The sequence below is a fragment of the Pavona decussata genome, unplaced genomic scaffold (genome assembly GCF_977016875.1).
Source record: "Pavona decussata unplaced genomic scaffold, jaPavDecu1.1 SCAFFOLD_13, whole genome shotgun sequence".
NCBI classification, from domain to species: Eukaryota; Metazoa; Cnidaria; class Anthozoa; order Scleractinia; family Agariciidae; genus Pavona; species Pavona decussata.
The window spans coordinates 405,001-431,199 of NW_028145436.1; the positions used below are offsets into that span (position 1 = coordinate 405,001).

General features: G+C 36.2%; 1 protein-coding gene and 2 long non-coding RNA genes across 6 annotated transcripts in view; 2 read left to right on the top strand and 1 right to left on the bottom strand.

Annotated features, from left to right (window-relative positions):
• LOC146487736 (uncharacterized) overlaps positions 1–26,199 on the top strand; it is a 54,845-nt gene that overhangs the window by 16,700 nt on the left and 11,946 nt on the right. The window lies entirely within an intron of this gene.
• On the bottom strand, positions 2,538–25,639 carry LOC146487738 (uncharacterized). 4 transcript variants are annotated; one of them, XR_014867850.1, is made up of 3 exons: positions 24,250–24,345; positions 3,283–3,349; positions 2,538–2,859 (listed from the first exon to the last, which is right to left on the bottom strand). It is a non-coding gene; the product is annotated as an uncharacterized LOC146487738 (long non-coding RNA). The 4 variants fall into 4 exon arrangements; XR_014867848.1 differs by lacking the exon at positions 24,250–24,345 and adding an exon at positions 3,442–3,602; XR_014867853.1 differs by lacking the exons at positions 2,538–2,859; positions 3,283–3,349 and adding exons at positions 7,298–7,626; positions 24,091–24,157 and having other exon boundaries at positions 24,250–25,639.
• On the top strand, positions 7,815–11,977 carry LOC146487739 (uncharacterized). The gene is made up of 6 exons (XM_085125931.1): positions 7,815–7,841; positions 8,467–8,646; positions 9,954–10,059; positions 10,258–10,481; positions 10,580–10,879; positions 11,306–11,977. Exons 1-6 carry the CDS (start codon positions 7,815–7,817, stop codon positions 11,696–11,698), a joined length of 1,230 nt encoding a protein of 409 aa, XP_084982057.1. The 3' UTR covers positions 11,699–11,977.

Here is a 26,199-nt window from a genome sequence, read left to right on the forward strand (position 1 = left end):
CCGAAAAATTAAAAATTTATTTTCGAAGCTTTAGTTTTAGTTTCCTACTTTACCCTAAGCCTTTCACCCACGGAATGGTCTTGAATCTTTAAAGTTAATTGAACGTTTTTTTTTTTATATTGCGGCCAGAGAAATGAAATGTTTTGCTCGGCTGTATGTAAATTCAGTGTTTACGGCCTGATCTTATCGATTACGTTTGACACCGAATGGGGATTTATCGAGAAGAGCCAAAAGAATGTCTGAGGTTAATTGAAGTCGAACTTTTGGAAAATATCCGTCCTGAAAGGAAAGTTGCCCCTTAGTTTCGTTCAATGGAAGGAGTTAGCAGACAACACACATACTAGCTGTTTTCTTTTAAGAATACGATATTCGTTGTGTTAATTTTACGTCCTTGTTTTTTGTCCCGTAATGGCGGCTTATGATGAATACCTGCAGACTCGCAGACTTTGCCAACATGTAGCGCACGCGCAGTAGATCACTACGTTATGGCACGTACGAAGAAATCCTATTTTAGAACTTGGCGCTCCGCCCATTATTATTATTATTATTATTATTATTATTATTATTATTATTATTATTATTATTATTATTAACTTTTATTCTGTATTGGTGAATTCACACCCTGTAAACAAAGGCAGAGGCAGGCACTTTATAGCTAAGAACCTTACTCCCAAAATGGGGAAATGCAAGAACTTTGTAAATCACAAGCAAGTCCCTCGATTATAAAGTTAGATTTCTGCAACATATCACATACGTGTATCAACCTCTCCTTGTGATGGAATGAAACCCAGTAAAGAATGGCTCAAATACAAGTTACAATAAATCATTGTTAAATACAGAGAAGAGTTTGTTCTGAGAAGTGTCAGAGCCTCGCGTTTGATGAAGCCTTTTTTGACCCCTGGTGGGTGGCATGAACAGAAGTGTGTATATTGAAATGTTTCAGTAGGTTTAAAGTGCTTACTCACATCAAGAACTGAATTGCTTCTGAATCTTTCGCCTTTTAAATGTGTGTATCCAGTAATGTTGTTTCTGTTTCTGAAATTTCAGCCATGAATTTAATTGGGGGGTGTGTGTTTGTTTGCTTGCTCTATGAACTGCATTATATATTCTCTCTGTTTAAAGTCCATATGGAAAATATGTCGTCTATATATTGTTTCCAAATGAGAGGTCATGTTTAATGCGTTATGGTTTTAAATCTCCGTTTCAACCTTATCCATGAAGATATTGCTCAAAAAGTAGAAAAAAAGTAGCTAAGTCGGGTGTGATTTATAGTATTCTCCCCGTGCATTAGTTGGGTATTTTTTACCATATCATCGTCCGTTGCGGGTGCCAGGCATTTGATGGCCTCTTGAATTTCACCTCACAACAACGCCGGTCGATTCGTTTTAATGGCCGTTTTTATTCTAGAGGACACAGTTATCCGCCGTCTAAACGAACTTGGGCAAACATTTGTTGTTCGTCTATAGTATAAAGACGGGCACAAGCGAACATTTTCCCTTCAGATAAAGTGAAACCCGGCTCTACAATTTCGACAACTAGTTCTAGTTTTGTCCTTTTCATAATTCAAAGGCTTACACTGAAATTCCCACCTTTTAATTGCCGGATAGTGTCTTAAAAAGTGGATTAGAACATTATCTACTCCTTTTAAACAACAAGAAGCTGTTTTCAGCTTATACTCGGGCCATATTTAACTGCGTTGCGCGTACGCCTACAATCTTTTGGCAGTGATAACCTCCAACATCGCTAATTCCCCCAAATCTATATAGATACAGAGATGTACCGCTGAGGCAATAAGTAATCACTAGATAGAATTGCATTTCTTGCAGTCAAATTGAAATACAGGGGAGAGCATTTGTTATTCACCAGAAACCGTTTCTACATTGGTACATGTGAGACACATCGGTATCTCTCTTGGCCCGCGGGGTCATAGAGTGATTTAGTGGCCAAATTTTTGGTTAAACAAAACTAACCTTGAGGAACTAAAAAAAGCTAAGTAAATTAAAAAAAAAACATATAAACCTTTCAAATTTTTAAAGTGCTAGTAACGAAAAGATGAAATATGAATGGTTGTAAAACTTCGAAAGTTAAAAGATACACAAAAGACACTTAAAAAATTGACATATAAACAGATTAAGTTTCTTCACGGCTGTTCATGTGACTCCGGGTCATGATGACGCTAACAGCAATCGCGACCCCCCCCCCCCCCCCCAAAAAAAAAAATAAAATAAAATAAAATAAAAAATAATTTGATAACGCGACCGAAAACTTAACTTGTGCCAACCGAGAGTACAAAAACAAGACCAAGAAGTTAACTCGTAGCCTGAAAGCTTATCTCTCGACCCATCGCAAACCCCCCCCCCCCCCCACCCCCAAAAAAATAATAATTTGATAACGCAACCGAAAACGTATTTAAACTCGTGCCTAAAAGTACTCGGGCATAAAAGAGCTCAACACATGACAGCTGTGCTTTTCTGTTTACCGTCTTGGATGCAGTTCATGCAAATGCACAGGATACAAAACAACAGCAAACGAAAACGTAACTTGAATATTTTAATTTCATTCGATCATTCTCTCTTTTATAAGTTCTTGTCATTGAACACGCTAACAGGCTTTACTGAAGACTGTTCGAACTGCGGCGGGAATTTCCATGAAAATTTGCGGAAAAATTTACAAATTCTTTTAAGGTAACGATAAGGTTATGCCATTCAAACTTCTAACTTAGACCGAAAGGTATGGTCCTATCTTCAAAACACGTGTAGCCAGATAGACACCCTGTGTTGCTCGGCATTTTTATCTTCTCCAGCATTAAAAATGCTGCAGGCAAATCTCCTGGGTCTTTGGATACTCTTGATGACGGACCTAAGAAAACGAAAACAATGAAATAAGACAATGAGTGTGCAAGAAACTCAAATGTTATCCATCTTTACTGGTGAGGCTCTTGCCACTTTTATTCCTGTTACAAAAAGTTGCGTATGTAAGGACAAGTCCTACGACGATTAAGAGCTTAGGACCACTCACTAGATAAGGCTAATAAAAATGATATTACCATATGAAGGTAAATTAAGATCATCCGGGTGAGTAGGCAACGGCTGAGTGACGTTTGTTTTAAGTTAGTAAACCAGCTTTCTAGAGTGAGTCGTTGATAATAATTTCTACTGTAGATCACGCACTTGGAAGAGTCCCAAACGATTCTGTGGTTTGTTTGTAAATTTGGATGTGTGGCTACTAGGAATTTTCTTTCCTGACGTTTAACTCAGCTTTTAATAACTATTTACAACTTACCTTTGGACTTAGTTGTTTTCGATTCCTCTTCCACCATTTCGGGTGAGATTTCGTCTTGGAGCACAATCTGCGCAAACAGCAATAAAGAGAAACAAGTTATGAAAAAAAAAATAAAAAACAAAAAATTCGCCTGAGTAGTTTTCGATTCACAGCCTGTACCTCTTCTTTTACAGCAGACATTCCTGCACAACGATATGGTGCGAACGTCTCGCCTGATTGAAAAATATCAATGCACGCACTTTCGAGGTTAAAAGGCTTGTGGCAACATTAATCATATGTTCGTGTTTTGTGTCATTTGTCTTGTGATTTGTGCAGGACAATATGGGATTTTTTTTTATCTTACCTTGTGATCACTGAAGTGTAAAGTTTTAAGTGTTATGTTACCAACGTTCCCCGCCTAGACGGGTTTGAAAGCTGGCCAGAAAATTCGAAACTCGAACTTCCGAGGGTAAAACGATTATGGAAGTTTCTAAAATTTCATGTTAGTTGCGTGATGGAATTTTATGCTGTCAGTATCATACGATGGTATTGGGTGACATCACACCGAGTGGGTGTGATCACCCAGCTTGCACAAGGGTGCGGCTATTCAAACCGCACACTATCATAAAGAACGAGACAAGTCATACTTTCCAGCTGCCTTAGCACGAGTTCGAGTCAGGTTTTGTTGTTTTGTTTTCTTCTTCCTTTTGCTTCGTTTATGTGTTGATCAAAGGCTGGGATTGTGATTCTTGCTTTCATAATGATGTGTTTACTTAACTGATGTTCGAAGCATTAAAAACATGAACGAGATATTATTATCGTCAACGCGATAGTCTTTTATAATTTTCCTGAAAGGGTTTGTCCAATGTTGTTGGTGACTAAAGCTTCAGTCACTATGCCTTGTGAAACCCACGTGTTAGAAAAATTTAAAATATCCATGGCTGCGAAGGGTACAGATTGTATTCTATGTTTTCCTGTTATCCTCCCCACATTTTAACACATAAACAGCAAAATATCTAAAAATGTGGGAATCCTTTTCAAATTACGCCATTTCTTACCTATAAACACTCTCAAACAGATATATTACTCACTTATTTTCCCCTACCTCCATTACGGTATTATGAGTTGGGTTAAAACCTACTCCTGAGTAGATTAACCAAAGTTCAAACAAAACAAAGTAAATTAGTTTACGCTTCATATTTTTTTAGCCATAATACAGAAAGCAGTGCACCTTACTTCAAGCTACTAGACATGCATACCCAACATAGATAACCTTTTTAGACTTAAAATCTCACAAAATGAAGCCAATATCCCCGACGTACTTCAAAAAGTACCTCAACAAGGCGTCTGATATTCACTCACACAATACCGGGTATGCCTCAAATCTTAATTTTTATGTACCACGTGTAAGATTAAATTATGGTATCACCAAAATCTGGGAAGAGACTCCTAGCTACTAACACAAATGTTTTCACAATAAGATGGATAATCCATCTAGGACGAATGATCCGTGTCAGGAATAATTCGTCAGTGTCTACTGTGAAAAAGGCCAATGGGACAGTTGTTGCAGTGTTTCGGGTGTGTTTAATTTGCATGTGACCAGCAATTGTACTGAAAACACATTTCAAACAAATGGAATGAGTTTACTTCAGGGGTGTGATCGGTTTCAATATTGCCCACAACTTAAAATTACAGGTCAATGCTCAAAGTTTTCTGTATACAATTTAAGCAAAATCACAGCTCTGCTCTTATGATGTTGTTTTTCTCTCTTTAATGGCAATGCCAAAAATGTTCCATAGTCACTCTAATCACAATTAAAATCACGGTATGATTTGTCATCTTTAGGATTTCTAACTATCGCTGTGCACGCTTTAATTCGTTTTTCAGACAGTTAATTGGCATATGTCAACTCGGTAAAGTGGCTATTTGCAAGTAGACGAATTAAGCAGATTCATTTATTGGGCGGAGAAAATTAAGTGCTCAATGCAAATGCAAAAACGTTTTAAAAATGAATGTGTTACAAATCTTTGTTATTTGAACGAAAGTCAAACCGAATAAGGGCATTTAGACTAATATTGACCAATATTTAGGCAATAAATGCAAGGAAACGGTGGTTTGTTTCAGTAATATTTCGATATAATTCTATATCACCGTCAGACTAGGTGACAGTGCGGTAGCTAAAGTTTAAATACTAAAAGTGTGGTAAATTAGCATCAATGGGCACGTGAGAATGAAATAAGTACAAAACAAAAAGAGAAAAACTGTCATGAGAATAAGCATAGTTCTCTGCTGGCCTTCAAGCCATTGTTCAAGGATGGCGATGAACGTTTTATGTGATAGGCTTCTTTGTATAGAAGGAGGTTCCAATTGTCGTCACTGTCAATTATCTTTGTGTTGCTACGTACGGTTTCGGTGAAAAATTCTTTGTTGGTCGTAGAAGGAACCTCCTTCTATACAAAGAAGCCTATCACATAAAACGTTCATCGCCATCCTTGAACAATGGCTTGAAGGCCAGCAGAGAACTATGCTTATTCTCATGACAGTTTTTCTCTTTTTGTTTTGTACTTATTTCATTCTCACGTGCCTATTGATGCTAATTTACCACACTTTTAGTATTTAAACTTTAGCTACCGCACTGTCACCTAGTCTGACGATGATATAGAATTATATCGAAATATTACTGAAACAAACAACCGTTTCCTTGCATTTATTGCCTAAATATTAGTCTAAATGCACTTATTCGGTTTGACTTTCGTTCTATTTTTCCTGAAATTATCAGCCGGTAATGGTTTCTTTGTTATTTATTTGGTTTTTTTTAACTTTATACATTCATGCATGGCCAGCATCTTAGCGTTAAGTTTATCAATCATTTTTTTTTTATGTGAAAAAATAACTGAAAATTTTCTAGAGATTCTGTAAACAACGTGTAGTTCCCTTGCCTTAAATTAATAATTTGTGAAAAACAGCTGGTTTTAGCTATTGCAGTGTGGTTGTTGTGTGTAGATCTGCCAAGCAGAGTTCTCAACTGGATGCTTAAATCCGTTAAAAAGCTGCACAGGGCGCAGAGCGTAACCTGTGAGCTTAGTATAGTTAAAAAGAATATAATCACAATAATAAAAATATATCATAATTATTATTATTATAAAATTAGTATTATTATTATTATTATTATTATTATTATTATTAGTAGTAGTAGTAGTAGTAGTAGTAGTAGTAGTAGTAGTAGTAGTATTGAGAACATAATTTTATTTCTTAGTTTTTCTTATTTTTCTCGGTAGCCTTCCATTTGATGTTGGTTTTTATTTCTTTTTTTAAGATTTTTAACTTTGTATATATTATTTGATCGATCAACGTCTTTGAAAAAGTTTTTGTATGGATATTCTTAGCATGAACTGCAGAATTATGAAGCGTTTTTCTTTTTGTCCGATACCGATATTTTTAATCACCTTTTTGTATTTTTTTTTATTTTTCTACTAATAAAGTATTATTATTATTATTATTATTATTATTATTATTATTATTATTATTATTATCGAGAGGTAAAGAGGAAAATCTAGTGATACATAAATGCAGAAAATAACTGGAAGTGTCATCTGAATGGACGATGATCTGACTGAGAGATGGAACAAAACTGTCACATGACGGACGAAAGGAAAGTAAAAATTGCGTAGAAAGATGAAAGAGGTTTCCATCAGATATTTTCAACTGAGTCCAACTATTATTGATCATCTGTACTTTTTTACAAGATTGATTAGCGTGAACGGCACTTTCCCTGCAGATAAAGTGGAACCCGGCTCTACAATTTCGACAACTAGTTCTAGTTTTGTCCTTTCAATAATTTATAGGCTTACACTGACATTCCCACATCTTAATTCCCGGATAGTGTCTTACAAAGTGGATCAGAACATTATCTACTTCGGCTTAAACAATCAGTGCCTCAGATCCGCTCGGGCATAAAAGAGCTCAACACATGACTGCTGTGCTTTTGTGTTTACCGTCTTGGATGCAGTTCATGCAAATGCACAGGATACAAAACAACAGCAAACGAAATTTTAATTTCATTTGATCATTCTTTTTTTTACAAGCTCCTGTCATTGAACACGCTAACGGGCTTTACTGAAGACTGCTCAAACTGTGGCGGGAATTTCCATGAAAATTGTGAAGAAATTACAAATTCTTTAAAGGAAGCGATAAGGCTATACCATTCAAACTACATGTACTATCCCTGACCAAAAATTATGGTCCTATCCTCAAAATACGAGTAGCCAGATAGACACCCTGTGTTGCTCGGCATTTTTATCTTCTCCAGCATTAAAAATGCTGCAGGCAAATCTCCTGGGTCTTTGGATACTCTTGATGACGAACCTAAGAAAACGAAAACAATGAAATAAGACAATGAGTGTGCAAGAATCTCAAATGTTATTCATCTTTAATGGTGAGGCTCTTGCCACTTCTATTCCCATTACAAAAATCTGCGTATGTAAGGACAAGTCCTACGACGATTAAGAGCTTAGGACCACTCACTAGTTCAGGCTAATAAAAATGATATTACCATGTGTACGTACATTATGATCATCCAGGTGAGTGGGCAACGCCTGAGTGACGTTTGTTCTAAGTTAGCAAACAACGCTTTCCAAACTATTTTCAGTGTTTCCAAAGTTTCAATTTTCCAAAGAAAGTGTCATTTTTAAGCTATTTGTGCGGAGATGAATTTTTAAGGTTAAGTTTTTGTCGATTCCTACGGAGTAAAAAGTTAACACATCAAGAAAACTTCTTTTCAGCGGAGTGATTTTTATTGTCCTCACAAATTAGCCATTTAAGTAATCTTAAGTCTTATTTGTCTAAATCAAGGGGTCCGAAATTCGGACCCTTGGTTCAACTAAATCCGCAGAAAATACGTTTTTAAAAATAATTCACTTTAATTCCAGGGGTCCGAAATTCGGACCCTTGGTTCATCTAAATCCGCAGAAAATGCGTTTTTAAAAATTCTTCACTTTCAGTCTAGGGGTCCGAAATTCGGACCCTTGATTCAACTAAATCCGCAGAAAATGCGTTTTTCAAAACAATTTACTTTAAGTCTAGGGGTTCGAAATTCGGACCCTTGGTTCAACTAAATCCACAGAAAATGCGTTTTTCAACAAAACAATTTACTTTAAGTCTAGGGGTCCGAAATTCGGACCCTTGGTTCAATTAATTTATTTTGAGTGGCTTCACGATCCCAATCTCACTGTCAATGCACTTATCTGTATCCTTGATAAGTGGAAAGCACTTTATGGTTTGGCGCCTGTGCTTTATCTTCAGCTGGACAACTGTGTTCGAGAGAACAAAAACAACACCATGATTTGTTTTCTTGGTTTGTTGGTGTATTTGGATATATTTGAAAAGGTACAGTGCCAAATTATTTGACTGTCAGGTGATAGCAATCAAGACTACAATCATGGCCAGAACTTTCGGTACACTAGGCCTTTTTTTTTTTACATAAAAACATGAAAATCCTTCTCCTCCTTCCCCCCCCCCCCCCCCCGTCTAAACAATGTTGAGAGTCAAGAGTCAGAATCGTGTAATCGTGTACATTTTATCAACTTCAACATTGTTTTTTTTTAGGGGGGGGGGGGGGGGGCGGCAGGGAAATAAGTTTGTAAGATTTTTTTTAGGACCTTAAACTATCGGTAGTTGTGTATTTTTACAACAAAACTTGTAAAAAACGCCAATTGTCCCGAAACCAATTGGTCAGGATTTCATGAATGATTCAGTGGTCGTTTAACTGGGAATATTACTTCGTTCATTTTGTCATCCGCCATATCCTTTCATACCGCATACGTTTAATTACAAGGTATAGATCAGATGATAATTCATTAAGTGACTTTAAATACACTCTTTCTTTTATACTAACGTCTAATTTTGGGACTGAGGCTGAACGTTCTTATTATTTTTGGCAATTTGAGCCTAAAAAGTTCTTAAGGACGGTGCCTACTATTGTTACTGCGCATACGTTCTGCGCATCGCGAGATACTCGGGTTTCCTGTGGGTGGTGCCTACTAAGACAGGAATATTTTTGCGCGGTTTAAAACCCATGATACGGAGAAAGCCGAACTTACCAAATGCTTTTGGTAACTCAAAAGAAAATTGGGGGTAACCATGCATTTTTCAGAGATAATAAAGCTTCAATTTAGGAAAAGATCCCATACATTGCTTTATATTTAAGCGTTTTTTAGAGATATTACTGCTAAATTATCTCTGAAAAATGCGTGGTTACCCCCAATTTTCTTTTTGGATTCCAATAGGCCTTCCTAAGATCTGCTTTTCCCGCATAGTCAAAAACCGCACAAAAATATTTCGGTATTAGTAGGCACCGTCCTTAATATGTTCTTAGTTATCTGTTATAGTATTTCAATAAATCTATGCGGAGGTGACCAAGACACCTTTTATTTGGGTTTATTGGACAAGAGAAAATGAATTTTTAGCCGTATTATTTATTCGTATTTAACCTGTTTATAAAAAAAAAACATTGTATGTTCTTAAATTTTAGTTAATCTCAGCCTCAAAGTTTTTATAAAGAAGTTTCCTGTAAGAAAAGTGTAAACTAATCTGAAGGATTTTTTTTTTAACATTTTAAAGACGTTGTTAAAATCTGGCTAGTCACTTCTAAAGGTTTCAGCACGTCGTGATTTGCGGAATCTTGTATTTTTCAGATTCGCTGCGATTTTCTTCTAGTTGGGCATACGCATGAGGAGATAGACGCCTTTTTTGGAGTATTGGCTCAATTCATAAGACTGAGAGATGCGTACGACATTGAAGGTACCACACTATCTTTTCGCCAGTTGTAAATTCGGAAGGTCGATGCTGAGCCCTCCATCTTATGTGCTTGAAAAAAAACTGAAAAGTAAATTAACGTAACAGGAAATAACCAGTTAGAATGTAAGCTACAATAGGAACTCAATCAAAATTCTTGTCTTTTTTGTCATTTGCCCAACCTCCCATTTTTTTCGTTACTAGATCTCATAAGAGACATCGAGGAATGTATGCATGTTCCACGTCCAGTTGCCTTTCGCCTTGTGCAAATGTTTGATGTTGGCGCATGGATAAAAGTGTACAGGGAAACATTACACGAGCACGTGCATCCCCATTGCTTCAAGTTCGTTAAAAAATACTCTAAAGTGGTGATGTTCTATCGCGAGTGGAGCAAGGGAGAATGGATGGGGCCTGTTGATATTTTGAAGGTGATTAAAAAACATCGTCTCCGTGGTAAACTGTTTGGATTATGCATGCATGGTTACAACTTCAACTGACTAATATGTACACATCGTTTTTTTGCAAGGATGAAAAGCCCGATGGTGTCCCAAGTTTAGTGGAGCCGTCTTTATCAAAACAAGACATCGAGGGGCTAAAACGAGACATCCCGAAGTTCTTTGGTCACATGCCCTCTAGGCAACGAGAGTTCTGGGAAACGACACTTGAAAAGTCCGAGGTCTTGATGGTCCAAGGCTCCACAACGAATTGGGCTCTTGATAAATTAAAGAATCCAAGACGGCCAGGCATCGCAGGGAGGGAAGCCATTGAAGAAATTCCAGCTGATATTTCCCAGCTGCGAGAGAAGGAGACTGCACCTCTTGAAGAGGTAGATATTATTCATAATCAATAATAATTGAGTCGAAACATTCTAAGCACGATATCACTTTTCTCTTAAATTCCGTTTTCCGTGACGTGAAAAGCGAAACAACCGTACTGTGTGTTCTCTCTGTAGCGGCTCTTATAAAACCCACAGAATACGATATAAGCAGGGAGAATAATTATGTTCTAACTCGCTCAATGGGAAAGGGGAACAGTAATAGAAAAGAAAGCAAAAATAAAAGAAAAAAAACACTTACCTCGGTAAATTTAAATAACGTGTCAATGTTATAGAGGCAAAATATTGAGACAAATTTATTTATGGCGTTGACTGTAACTATTTTTGTCTAATAATCATGTTGCTGTACATTTTTATTACTAAAAAAATGATAAAATAAGATGTAAACCTCACTTCCTCTTACTTTACCGCTGGCAGATTTACACAGGCCCTTACAGAAACCCTGCCAGGCGAGCACAAGATGTCCAAGAAAACGTCGATGTAGCCCTACTGCAAGAAGGAGATTTTGTTGCAGTGGAACTCGAAAATTATCGCAAGCATCCAGTTATTGGAAAGGTCTTTGAAGTTAACGAAGATGGATTCGTTATCTGTTACTGGAGGGGCTCTTATAATAAGGAATGGCGGCCAGACACACTTCCTGCACGCAGAGGGTCTAATGAGAACCAGCTCTGGACGCAGCAACTGCCAAAAACCTGTATTAAGTGCTTTGGATTTTCACTGGACGAAAATTCCAAATTGTTGCCAGGAACTAAAGCCTTTTTAAGGGAAGCGTACAAGACTAGAGAGGAGAACCTAACAGGGACACAGTGATTAAATCTAATTCTATTGGAACTTAGCACATTTTGCATTATTGATGACATTTGAATTAGTATTCTCATGAAAGTAAATTATCTAATAATCAGTGGGCATTCTGCATCACATGGCAAATAACGTTAATCAAAAGGCACCCTGTATTTAGTGAATTGATAGGCAAGTCACATGCGAGGGTCCAAATTCAGCAATACGGCTTTCTAAATGAATGTCTTTCCACATTTGTGGACCCTTGCTTTCCAAAATAAATTAAGATAATTTAAAGCGGAGTCAAATTTCGGACCCTTGGTTTCTGAATAAATTAAGCATGGTGTTTATTGATTTTTAGCGGAGTCAAAACCAAGGGTCCGAATTTCAGACCCTTGGTTTCTGAATAAATTCGACATGGTGTTTTTTTGATGATTTTAGCGGAGTCAAATCCAAGGGTCCGAATTTCGGACCCTTGGTTTCTGAATGAATTCAGCATGGTTTTTTTTTTTTTTTTTTTGATGATGATTTAGCGGAGTCAAATCCAAGGGTCCGAATTTCTAACCCCTGGTTTCTGAATGAAATCAGCATGGTGTTTTTTGATGATTTTAGCGGAGTCGAAACCAAGGGTCCGAATTTCGGACCCTTGGTTTCTGAATAAATTTAGCATGGTGTTTTTTTGATGATTTTAGCGGAGTCGAAACCAAGGGTCCGAATTTCAGACCCTTGGTTTCTGAATAAATTTAGCATGGTGTTTTTTTGATGATTTTAGCGGAGTCGAAACCAAGGGTCCGAATTTCGGACCCTCGGTTTCTGAATAAATTTAGCATGGTGTTTTTTTGATGACTGTTAGCGGAGGGTCCGGATTTCGGACCCTTGGTTTCTGAATAAATTTAGCATGGTGTTTTTTGATGATTTTAGCAGAGTCGAAACCAAGGGTCCGAATTTCGGACTCTTGGTTTTGATGCATGAAAAATTATGCATGTGGCAATGCCTTTTTTATGGTTGAAAGGTAACGTCTGATTAACCACCTATTATATCAGTTTCTGAGGAACGAATTTGCTCATCCGCTAAAAGAGAAGAACTTTTCATACCTTAAAATTACATTTTTTTTTTTCGCTATCCGCAAGTTTTAACAAATTCAATAGAGACAAATTTGTAAAAAAAACTGCCTTCCTCAGAAATAAGAAAATTTGAAAGTCACTTTTAGTGTTTAGTTTTCACCAAAAACGTTAGATAACGCTACTTTTTGTGACATATTAATAGCTTCACGAATTTTTCTATCAAGATATACAGTTTTTGCGGAATGATTACGCAAAAAAGGTTATTAATCTTATTTTCTAGCGGAATTACAGATTTTGGAAAAACTGAAAATAGTTTGCAAAGCGTTAAACCAGCCTTCCAGAGTGAGTCGTTGATAATGATTTCTACTGTAGATCACGCACTTGGAAGAGCCCCAGTCGATTCTGTGGTTTGTTTGTAAATTTGGATGTGTGGCTACTAGGAATTTTCTTTCCTGACGTTTTTCTCAGCTTTTAATAACTATTTACAACTTACCTTTCGACTTAGTTGTTTTCGATTCCTCTTCCACCGTTTCGGGCAATATTAATCATATGTTCGTGTTTTGTGTCATTTGTCTTGTGATTTGTGCAGGACAATATGGGATTTTTTTTATCTTACCTTGTGATCACTGAAAGGTAGAGTTTTAAGTGTTATGTTACCAGCGTTGCCCGCCAAGAAGGATTTGAAAGCTGGCCAGAAAATTCGAAACTCGAACTTTCGAGGGTAAAACGATTATGGAAGTTTCTAAAATTTCATGTTAGTTGCGTGATGGAATTTTATGCTGTCAGTACGATACGATGGTATTGGGTGACATCACACCGAGTGGTTGTGATCACCCAGGTTACACTAGGGTGCGGCTATTCAAATCATAAAGAACGAGACAAGTCATACTTTCCAGCTGCCTTAGAACAAGTTCGAGTCAGTTTCCGTTCTTTTGTTTTCTTCTTCCTTTTGCTTCGTTTATGTGTTAATCAAAGGCTGGTATTGTGATTCTTGCTTTCATAATGATGTGTTAACTGATGTTCAAAGCATTAAAAACATGAACGAGATATTATTATCGTCAACGCGATCGCGAAAATTCATTGTTGGTAGCAAATTAACCCCAGTCTTCACTTATTCTCGTCTTTTATAATTTTCCTGAAAGGGCTTGTCCAATGTTGTTGGTGACTAAGGCTTCAGTCACTATGCCTTGTGAAACCCACGTGTTAGAAAAATTTAAAATATCCATGGCTGCGAAGGGTACAGATTGTATTCTATGTTTTCCTGTTATCCTCCCCACATTCAACACATAAACAGCAAAATATCTAAAAATGTGAGAATCCTTTTCAAATTACGCCATTTCTTACCTATAAACACTCTCAAACAGATATATTACTCACTTATTTTCCCCTACCTCCATTATGGTATTATGAGTTGGGTTAAAACCTACTCAAGCAGATTCTGACCAAAGTTCAAACAAAACAAAGTAAATCAGTTTACGCTGCATATTTTTTTAGCCATAATACAGAAAGCAGTGCACCTTACTTCAAGCTACTAGACATGCATACCCAACATAGATAACCTTTTTAGACTTAAAATCTCACAAAATGAAGCCAATATCCCCGACGTACTTCAAAAAGTACCTCAACAAGGTGTCTGATATTCACTCCTACAATATCGGGTATGCCTCAAATCTTAATTTTTATGTACCACGTGTAAGATTAAATTATGGTATCACCAAAATCTGGGAAGAGACTCCTAGCTACTAACATAAATGTTTTCACATTAAGATGGATCATCCATCTGGGACGAATGATCCGTGTCAGGAATAATTCGTCAGTGTCTACTGTGAAAAAGGCCAATGGGACAGTTGTTGCAGTGTTTCGGGTGTGTTTAATTTGCATGTGACCAGCAATTGTACTGAAAACACATTCCAAACAAATGAAATGAGTGTACTTCAGGGGTGTGATCGGTTTCAATATTACCCACAACTTAAAATTACAGGTCAATGCTCAAAGTTTTCTGTATACAATTTAAGCAAAATCACAGCTCTGCTCTCATGATGTTGTTTTTCTCTCCTTAATGGCAATGCCAAAAATGTTCCATAGTCACTCTAATCACAATTAAAATCACGGTATGATTTGTCATCTATAGGATTTCTAACTATCGCTGTGCATGCTTTAATTCGTTTTTCAGACAGTTCATTGGCATATGTCAACTCGGTAAAGTGGCTATTTGCAAGTAGACGAATTGAGCAGATTCATTTATTGGGCGGAGAAAATTAAGTGCTCAATGCAAATGCAAAAATGTTTTAAAAATGAATGTGTTACAAATCTTTATTATTTATTTGGTTTTTTTTAACTTTATACATTCATGCATGGCCAGCATCTCAGCGTTAAGTTTATTAATCATTTTTTTTATATATGTGAAAAAATAACTGCAAATTTTCAAGAGATTCTGTAAACAACGTGTAGTTCCCTTGCCTTAAATTAACAATTTGTGAAAAACAGCTGGTTTTAGCTATTACAGTGTGGTTGTTGTATGTAGATCTGTTTAAGCAAATTTCTCAACTGGATGCTAAAATCCGTTAAAAAGCTGCACAGGGCGCACAGCATAGACTCTGAGCCTAGGAGTTAAAAAGAATATAATCACAATAATAAAAATATATCATAACTATCATCATTATTATTATTATTATTATTATTATTATTATTATTATTATTATTATTATTATTATTATTATTATTGTTGTTATTATTATTATTATTATTATTATTATTATTATTATAATAAATAATATCTTTCTTTATTATAATATTCCAAGCAAAATTGATATTTACAAGTTAAAAGTAGAAAAAAGAGCTATTAAAACCTATTTACAATTCAATATTTAAAATTCATTTCGATTAAAAAAGCGACTATTTCCAAGCACAACAGAACTATTTTCAAGCACAATTTTTTAACAATAGTAAGACTAAAATTTTGATGAAATAAAAAAAAGTTGTTAAAAAGATCCTAAAATACTAATTTACAACGTCACGCCATCATTCACTTTCTAAAATTAGCGGAGACACGCTTGGCTAGCGTTTAAGCGGCAGTCATCAATGAAATCCCCAAATGGAATTTTGTGAAAAGGTGTCCTGGAGCCTCTTACGCATGTGTGTACCGACCTTAAAATCTCAAAAGAAAGCAATGCTCTAATCCAAGTGATAGTAATGTGATAAGGTTCCTCATTCTTTTCTGAGAGCTTCTCGGCTAGGCGTTTGAGAAAGCAATTGCAGTCGGCTCCCATCCCACCGTTGGTTCCAAAAACTAGGGGAGTGAAAGATCCCATTTCAACGTCCAGCACCCTCTGTTGGTACTTCCGCTTTTTCTCCTCTTCCTGCTCTTTAAAGATTGTCGATGTTGCTTTTCCCTGGTTACACTTGGAGTTAACATGCGTTACTCTGACATCGAAAAATGCTGTAACTCCTCGAGACCAAAAGCCCCCTGCCTTCATGTCCAGTCTTGCCTCCGGACTTGTCACCGCGCTTCTGAGGTTGAATTGCTCATTCTCGAGAGGTTGTAGTTGTGGTTCGACTTCAACGTTGGTGCAAACCTTACCAAGAAAAGAGGTAAGTAGGTTGCGGACGCCATCATGTCTCTGCGCCACGAACCCTCCCTTTTTGCATGACAGGGCATGGCAGACGGTATACTTCTCCCCACAAACACACTTGCTTGGTAAATCAGACAGGGGAAAATTATACCTATTATACTTATTATTATTATTATTATTATTATTATTATTATTATTATTATTATTATTATTATTATTATTATTATTATTGAGAACATAATTTTATTTCTTAGTTTTTCTTATTTTTCCCGGTAGCCTTCCATTTGATGTTGGTTTTTATTTCTTTTTTTTTAAGATTTTTAACTTTGCATATATCATTTGATCAATCAACGTCTTTGAAAAAGTTTTTGTATGGATATTCTTAGCATGAACTGCAGAATTATGAAGCGTTTTTCTTTTTTTCCGATACCGATATTTTTAAGCGCCTTTCTGTATTTGTTTTTCTACTAATAAAGTATTATTATTATTATGTGCAGTTAAAAAACGTATGTATGCTAAAATAGAACCACATAGGGCGCGCAGCGTAACCTATGCGATCTTAAGGATATGCGACCTATGCGATCTTATTATATGGCAGTAAAAACTTCTGGATGCCCAGATTATTATTATTATTATTATTATTATTATTATTATTATTATTATTATTGTCTATCTACTTTTAACTTGTAAATATCAATTTTGCTTGGAATATTATAATAAAGAAAGGTTTTTTTTTATTATTATTGTTATTATTATTATTATTATTATTATTATTATTATTATTATTATTATTATTATTATTATTATTATTATTATTATTATTATTATTATAAGACTGGACATGAAGGCAGGGGGCTTTTGGTCTCGAAGAGTTACAGCATTTTTCGATGTCAGAGTAACGCATGTTAACTCCAAGTGTAACCAGGGAAAAGCAACATCGACAATCTTTAAAGAGCAGGAAGAGGAGAAAAAGCGGAACAAGTACCAACAAAGAGTGCTGGACGTTGAAATGGGATCTTTCACTCCCCTAGTTTTTGGAACCAACGGTGGGATGGGAGCCGACTGCAATTGCTTTCTCAAACGCCTAGCCGAGAAGCTCTCAGAAAAGAATGAGGAACTTTATCACATTACTATCACTTGGATTAGAGCATTGCTTTCTTTTGAGATTTTAAGGTCGGTACACACATGCGTAAGAGGCTCCAGGACACCTTTCCACAGAATTCCACAAGGGGATTTCATCGATGACTGTCGCCTAAACGCTGGCCAAGCGTGTGTCCGTTGATTTTCTGTGAATTGTTTTTTTTTTTTTTGGAATCGGAACTTTTAACTTGTAAATAGTTTGGAATATGTTGATCAAGATGTTGTTTTTTATTATTTTTATTATTATTATGACATTTATATTTTCTTTTGAAAAGTTTGTGCTTGAAAATTAGTCTCGAAATCGGAATGAATTGTAAATAGGTTTTAATAGTTCTTTTCTCAACTTTTAACTTGTAAATAACAATTTCAGCTGCTTGGTATATGTTAATAAAGATTATTATTAAATTATTATTATTATTATTATTTTAATATTATTATTAGTAGTAGTAGTAGTAGTAGTAGTAGTAGTAGTAGTAGTAGTAGTAGTAGTAGTAGTAGTAGTAGTAGTAGTAGTAGTAGTAATAGTAGTATTAGCGTGGAGGCTTAGTTGAACCGGCTTTACAACCTATTACAGGCGAAGAGCTTGCCAGAGGGACTAACCAAGCCCCTGACGCATTCCTTGACGTCCACTGTAGGGGTTTCTGGGAGAGACAGAGAGCTGCATCTTTCGATATAGGGGTGTGTCATCCCTATGCGGACTCGTATAGAGATTTTAGCCCCAAGCAAATTTACAGGATTCATGAAAATGAAAAGAAGCGAAAATACAACTCTCGCGTCACAGAAATAGAGCAAGGCACATTCACCCCACTGGTGTTTACAACGACGGGAGGGATGGCTGACGAATGCCTGAGATACCACTCAAGATTAGCCGAGCTATTATCTGCAAAAAAGCAAGAGACCTACGCCACAACAATTTCGTGGGTCAGGGTGAAAGTGTCCTTTGCAATTTTTCGGAGCGCGCTCCTATGCCTAAGAGGATCGAGAAGCCCGAGAAGGAAGAACTTAGACGTTAAGGACAGGGATTTCGAAATAGAGAACGGCCAAGCTGGACTTTTTTAGACTACTATAGAAACTGCTATAGAAACTTTTAACTTGTAAATAACAATTTGCTTGGTATATTTATTGTTATTATTTGTTATTATTTAATTTATTATTATTATTATTACTATAATTATTATTTTTTTTTTTAATAAGAATAATGAGAACTCTTTATTAACATATTTCAAGCAAATTGCTATTCACAAGTTTAAAGTAGAAAAAAGAACTATTAATTATTATTATTATTATTATTATTATTATTATTATTATCATTATTATTATTATTCGATTTTATGATCTTAATATCTCTGCATGATGGAATTCTTTATTTTATAGAATTTTGAACTTTAATTATTAATTATATCCATTTCCCCTTCTTTTATGTAAGGTTAAGTTACTTCTCTTTTTTAGAATTTGTAAATGAATAGTGTTTTTCAGTTGATGAATTAATTGGATTTTATGTAACAGCAGATTGATTGTAAATAGGATTTTAATTGAGGTTTTGTAATAAAGTTATCATTTTATTATTATTATTTCTATTATTATTATTATTATTGAGAAAATAAGAAAAAAAATTGGCTTGAAAGTAGTCTCTTTTTTCATCGAAATGAATTGTAAATAGTTTTTAAATAGTTTTTAATGGTTTTTTTTTCTACTTTTGACTTGTGAATGGCAATTTGCTTGAAATATGTTAATAAAGAGTTCTCATATTAAAATTATTATTATTATTATTATTATTTTCGTTATTATTCTCATTTTTATAATTATTGTAGCAGAATTCTCAACTGGATGCTAAAATCAGTTAAAAAGCAGCACAGCGCAAACAGCCTAATTTAGGAGTCAAAAAGAATATATTCATAATAATTAAAATAACAAGACGCTGTGGGAGCGTTTACTTGGGCGCCGTTGTATTAGGAGTATCTGGGCATGCACGTTAGTTCAGTCTTTGGTGACAGGTGAACGATAAAAGATTCGCTGAGAGTCTAAGGCATCATATTTGCGATAAATGTGATGTAGTTCGACCGAAAATGTCACGCAAACAAAATAAAACATTACTCTCTTTAATACTAAACACGTCGGATTTTGTAACCATGAGGTGCATCTAAGATAATGATGGATTTTGGCGACAAAGGAGTATTTGCGGTTCCAGTGGTAATGATGAATTTTGGCGACAGAGGGGTATTTGTGCGAATACCTTTCCACCCTGATACCCTTTTTTTCTGGGCTTTCTATGAGAGATGTTCCAGCTTTTTCACCGGTAACAGCGCACGATCGCAAAATGTCACGCAGAACGTGCAATATGACACGCGTGCGAAAAGACATGCGTTCTATATGGGACGCGTGCGGATAAGACAAACCTCACAGAACATCCGATTTACAGAAAGTTAACTCAACGAATCTATTTCATGACACTGGAATAGGACAGAACTTTAATGACAAAATCAAAGCGCTCTGTGAGTGACCAAAGAATGAACTATTTCAAATTATGTCTACAGTTATTTGTTTATTAAACACGCAAAAAAGAAAATAAACTTCACTCGCACTGGAAGGTAACGCAAAGGTCGAAGTGTACGTTCATTCTTTTAGTGGTTTTGGGTGATTGCCAATGGACAAAATATCATGACACAAAAGAGAGTGTTTCCAGGATTTAAAAGGGCTTTAAATGATAGAAGCTGGGTTTATAAAGTGGAAAGACACTGCAGCTCCCAGGTTTCCTTCCAAGAACCGCCGAAAATATTTTCTTTCTGAATGCCACGTCGCCGGATGAAACTTGATACACGTGAACGATTTTGGTTGCCTAGCACGTGACCGATTTCTTCCCGGTGTTTTCAGCCTTTCTGCATCCAAACGACGGCTTCTTTCAACGTTTTGTAACATCGGAAGGGGCTTTCAGTTTTGCTAAAGCCCGGGTGCTAAAGTTGCTATTTTGGCTTTATCTAACGTAAAAATAAAAATGCGTTTAGCGTTGCGGTACTCAGTTGTTGTTGGTATGAATATGCAAATTTTCGGCGTTTACGTTTGTTCCAATGAATCGATCTTATCGCTAACACTCGACTCCGAAGGAAAGATTTTTTTTTTCAGATTCTACGTTTAGCGTGTCAATTTGGCGTGCCCGTGCGTTGACCTTTTTCCCTGTTTTCCCGTGAGGATCACATTTTGGTTTTATCCAAGTGAACGTAAATAAAGAAATCAATTCGTCAAGCGTTGATTGTCACTGTCCATTAGCAAACTTTCAGTGTTTACATTTGTTCTGGTGAATAGATCTTATCGCTCACACTGGACCCCGAAAAATTAAAAATTTATTTTCGAAGCTTTAGTTTTAGTTTCCTACTTTACCCTAAGCCTTTCACCCACGGAATGGTCTTGAATCTTTAAAGTTAATTGAACGTTTTTTTTTTATATTGCGGCCAGAGAAATGAAATGTTTTGCTCGGCTGTATGTAAATTCAGTGTTTACGGCCTGATCTTATCGATTACGTTTGACACCGAATGGGGATTTATCGAGAAGAGCCAAAAGAATGTCTGAGGTTAATTGAAGTCGAACTTTTGGAAAATATCCGTCCTGAAAGGAAAGTTGCCCCTTAGTTTCGTTCAATGGAAGGAGTTAGCAGACAACACACATACTAGCTGTTTACTTTTAAGAATACGATATTCGTTGTGTTAATTTTACGTCCTTGTTTTTTGTCCCGTAATGGCGGCTTATGATGAATACCTGCAGACTCGCAGACTTTGCCAACATGTAGCGCACGCGCAGTAGATCACTACGTTATGGCACGTACGAAGAAATCCTATTTTAGAACTTGGCGGTCCGCCCATTATTATTATTATTATTATTATTATTATTATTATTATTATTATTATTATTATTATTATTATTATTATTATTATTATTATTATTAACTTTTATTCTGTATTGGTGAATTCACACCCTGTAAACAAAGGCAGAGGCAGGCACTCTATAGCTAAGAACCTTACTCCCAAAATGGGGAAATGCAAGAACTTTGTAAATCACAAGCAAGTCCCTCGATTAAAAAGTTAGATTTCTGCAACATATCACATACGTGTATCAACCTCTCCTTGTGATGGAATGAAACCCAGTAAAGGATGGCTTAAATACAAGTTACAATAAATGATTGTTAAATACAGAGAAGAGTTTGTTCTGAGAAGTGTCAGAGCCTCGCGTTTGATGAAGCCTTTTTTGACCCCTGGTGGGTGGCATGAACAGAAGTAGTAGAAGTGTGTATATTGAAATGTTTCAGTAGGTTTAAAGTGCTTACTCACATCAAGAACTGAATTGCTTCTGAATCTTTCGCCTTTTAAATGTGTGTATCCAGTAATGTTGTTTCTGTTTCTGAAATTTCAGCCATGAATTTAATTGTGGGGTGTGTGTTTGTTTGCTTGCTCTATGAACTGCATTATATATCCTCTCTGTTTAAAGTCCATATGGAAAATATGTCGTCTATATATTGTTTCCAAATGAGAGGTCATATTTAATGCGTTATGGTTTTAAATCTCCGTTTCAACCTTATCCATGAAGATATTGCTCAAAAAGTAGAAAAAAAGTAGCTAAGTCAGGTGTGATTTATAGTATTCTCCCCGTGCATTAGTTGGGTATTTTTTACCATATCATCGTCCGTTGCGGGTGCCAGGCATTTGATGGCCTCTTGAATTTCACCTCACAACAACGCCGGTCGATTCGTTTTAATGGCCGTTTTTATTCTAGAGGACACAGTTATTCGCCGTCTAAACGAACTTGGGCAAACACTTGTTGTTTGTCTATAGTATAAAGACGGGCACAAGCGAACATTTTCCCTTCAGATAAAGTGAAACCCGGCTCTACAATTTCGACAACTAGTTCTAGTTTTGTCCTTTTCATAATTCAAAGGCTTACACTGAAATTCCCACCTTTTAATTGCCGGATAGTGTCTTAAAAAGTGGATTAGAACATGATCTACTCCTTTTAAACAAAAAGAAGCTGTTTTCAGCTTATACTCGGGCCATATTTAACTGCGTTGCGCGTAAGCCTACAATCTTTTGGCAGTGATAACCTCCAACATCGCTAATTCCCCCAAATCTATATAGATACAGAGATGTACCGCTGAGGCAATAAGTAATCACTAGATAGAATTGCATTTCTTGCAGTCAAATTGAAATACAGGGGAAAGCATTTGTTATTCACCAGAAACCGTTTCTACATTGGTACATATGAGACACATCGGTATCTCTCTTGGCCCGCGGGGTCATAGAGTGATTTAGTGGCCAAATTTTCGGTTAAACAAAACTAACCTTGAGGAACTAAAAAAAGCTAAGTAAATTAAAAAAAAAACATATAAACCTTTCAAATTTTTAAAGTGCTAGTAACGAAAAGATGAAATATGAATGGTTGTAAAACTTCGAAAGTTAAACGATACACAAAAGACACTTAAAAAATTGACATATACACAGATTAAGTTTCTTCACGGCTGTTCATGTGACTCCGGGTCATGATGACGCTAACAGCAATCGCGACCCCCCCCCCCCCCCCAAAAAAAAAATAAATAAATAAAGTAAAATAAAATAAAATAAAAAATAATTTGATAGCGCGAAAGAAAACTTAACTTGTGCCAACCGAGAGTACAAAAAACAAGACCAAGAACTTAACTCGTAGCCTGAAAGCTTATCTCTCGACCCATCGCGAACCCCCCCCCCCCCCTCGCCCCCAAAAAAATAATAATTTGATAACGCAACCGAAAACGTATTTAAACTCGTGCCTAAAAGTACTCGGGCATAAAAGAGCTCAACACATGACAGCTGGGCTTTTCTGTTTACCGTCTTGGATGCAGTTCATGCAAATGCACAGGATACAAAACAACGGCAAACGAAAACGTAACTTGAATATTTTAATTTCATTCGATCATTCTCTCTTTTATAAGTTCTTGTCATTGAACACGCTAACGGGCTTTACTGAAGACTGTTCGAACTGCGGCGGGAATTTCCATGAAGATTTGCGGAAAAATTTACAAATTCTTTTAAGGTAACGATAAGGTTATGCCATTCAAACTTCTAACTTAGACCGAAAGGTATGGTCCTATCTTCAATACACGTGTAGCCAGATAGACACCCTTTGTTGCTCGGCATTTTTATCTTCTCCAGCATTAAAAATGCTGCAGGCAAATCTCCTGGGTCTTTGGATACTCTTGATGACGGACCTAAGAAAACGAAAACAATGAAATAAGACAATGAGTGTGCAAGAAACTCAAATGTTATCAATCTTTACTGGTGAGGCTCTTGCCACTTTTATTCCTGTTACAAAAAGTTGCGTATGTAAGGACAAGTCCTACGACGATTAAGAGCTTAGGACCACTCACTAGTTAAAGCTAATAAAAATGATATTACCATATGAAGGTAAATTAAGATCATCCGGGTGAGTAGGCAACGGCTGAGTGACGTTTGTTCTAAGTTAGTAAACCAGCTTTCTAGAGTGAGTCGTTGATAATAATTTCTACTGTAGATCACGCACTTGGAAGAGTCCCAAACGATTCTGTGGTTTGTTTGTAAATTTGAATGTGTGGCTACTAGGAATTTTCTTTCCTGACGTTTTTCTCAGCTTTTAATAACTATTTACAACTTACCTTTGGACTTAGTTGTTTTCCATTCGTCTTCCACCGTTTCGGGTGAGATTTCGTCTTGGAGTACAATCTGCGCAAACAGCAATAAAGAGAAACAAGTTATGAAAAAAAAAATAAAAAATAAAAAATTCGCCTGAGTAGTTTTCGATTCACAGCCTGTACCTCTTCTTTTACAGCAGACATTCCTGCACAACGATATGGTGCGAACTTCTCGCCTGATTGAAAAATGTCAATCCACGCACTTTCGAGGTTAAAACGCTTGTGGCAACATTAATCATATGTTCGTGTTTTGTGTCATTTGTCTTGTGATTTGTGCAGGACAATATGGGATTTTTTTTATCTTACCTTGTGATCACTGAAATGTAAAGTTTTAAGTGTTATGTTACCAGCGTTGCCCGCCTAGACGGGTTTGAAAGCTGGCCAGAAAATTCGAAACTCGAACTTCCGAGGGTAAAACGATTATGGAAGTTTCTAAAATTTCATGTTAGTTGCGTGATGGAATTTTATGCTGTCAGTATCATACGATGGTATTGGGTGACATCACACCGAGTGGGTGTGATCACCCAGCTTGCACAAGGGTGCGGGTATTCAAACCGCACACTATCATAAAGAACGAGACAAGTCATACTTTCCAGCTGCCTTAGCACAAGTTCGAGTCAGGTTCCGTTGTTTTGTTTTCTTCTTCCTTTTGCTTCGTTTATGTGTTGATCAAAGGCCGGTATTGTGATTCTTGCTTTCATAATGATGTGTTAACTGATGTTCAAAGCATTAAAAACATGAACGAGATATTATTATCGTCAACGCGATCGCGAAAATTCATTGTTGGTAGCAAATTAACCCCAGTCCTCACTTATTCTCGTCTTTTATAATTTTCCTGAAAGGGTTTGTCCAATGTTGTTGGTGACTAAGGTTTCAGTCACTATGCCTTGTGAAACCCACGTGTTAGAAAAATTTAAAATATCCATGGCTGCGAAGGGTACAGATTGTATTCTATGTTTTCCTGTTATCCTCCCCACATTCAACACATAAACAGCAAAATATCTAAAAATGTGAGAATCCTTTTCAAATTACGCCATTTCTTACCTATAAACACTCTCAAACAGATATATTACTCACTTATTTTCCCCTACCTCCATTACGGTATTATGAGTTGGGTGAAAACCTACTCAAGCAGATTCTGACCAAAGTTCAAACAAAACAAAGTAAATCAGTTTACGCTGCATATTTTTTTAGCCATAATACAGAAAGCAGTGCACCTTACTTCAAGCTACTAGACATGCATACCCAACATAGATAACCTTCTGCTGGCCCACAAAATCTCACAAAATGAAGCCAATATCCCCGACGAACTTCAAAAACTCAGTACCTAAACAAGGCGTCTGATATTCACTCACACAATACCGGGTATGCCTCAAATCTTAATTTTTATGTACCACGTGTAAGATTAAATTATGGTATCACCAAAATCTGGGAAGAGACTCCTAGCTACTAACATAAATGTTTTCACATTAAGATGGATCATCCATCTGGGACGAATGATCCGTGTCAGGAATAATTCGTGCCTACCGTGAAAAAGGCCAATGGGACAGTTGTTGCAGTGTTTCGGGTGTGTTTAATTTGCATGTGACCAGCAATTGTACTGAAAACACATTTCAAACAAATGAAATGAGTGTACTTCAGGGGTGTGATCGGTTTCAATATTACCCACAACTTAAAATTACAGGTCAATGCTCAAAGTTTTCTGTATACAATTTAAGTAAAATCACAGCTCTGCTCTTATGATGTTGTTTTTCTCTCTTTAATGGCAATGCCAAAAATGTTCCATAGTCACTCTAATCACAATTAAAATCACGGTATGATTTGTCATCTATAGGATTTCTAAATATCGCTGTGCATGCTTTAATTCGTTTTTCAGACAGTTAATTGGCATGTATCAACTCGGTAAAGTGGCTATTTACAAGTAGACGAATTAAACAGATTCATTTATTGGGCGGATAAAATTAAGTGCTCAATGCAAATGCAAAAACGTTTTAAAAATGAATGTGTTACAAATCTTTATTATTTATTTGTTTTTTTTTAACTTTATACATTCATGCATGGCCAGCATCTTAG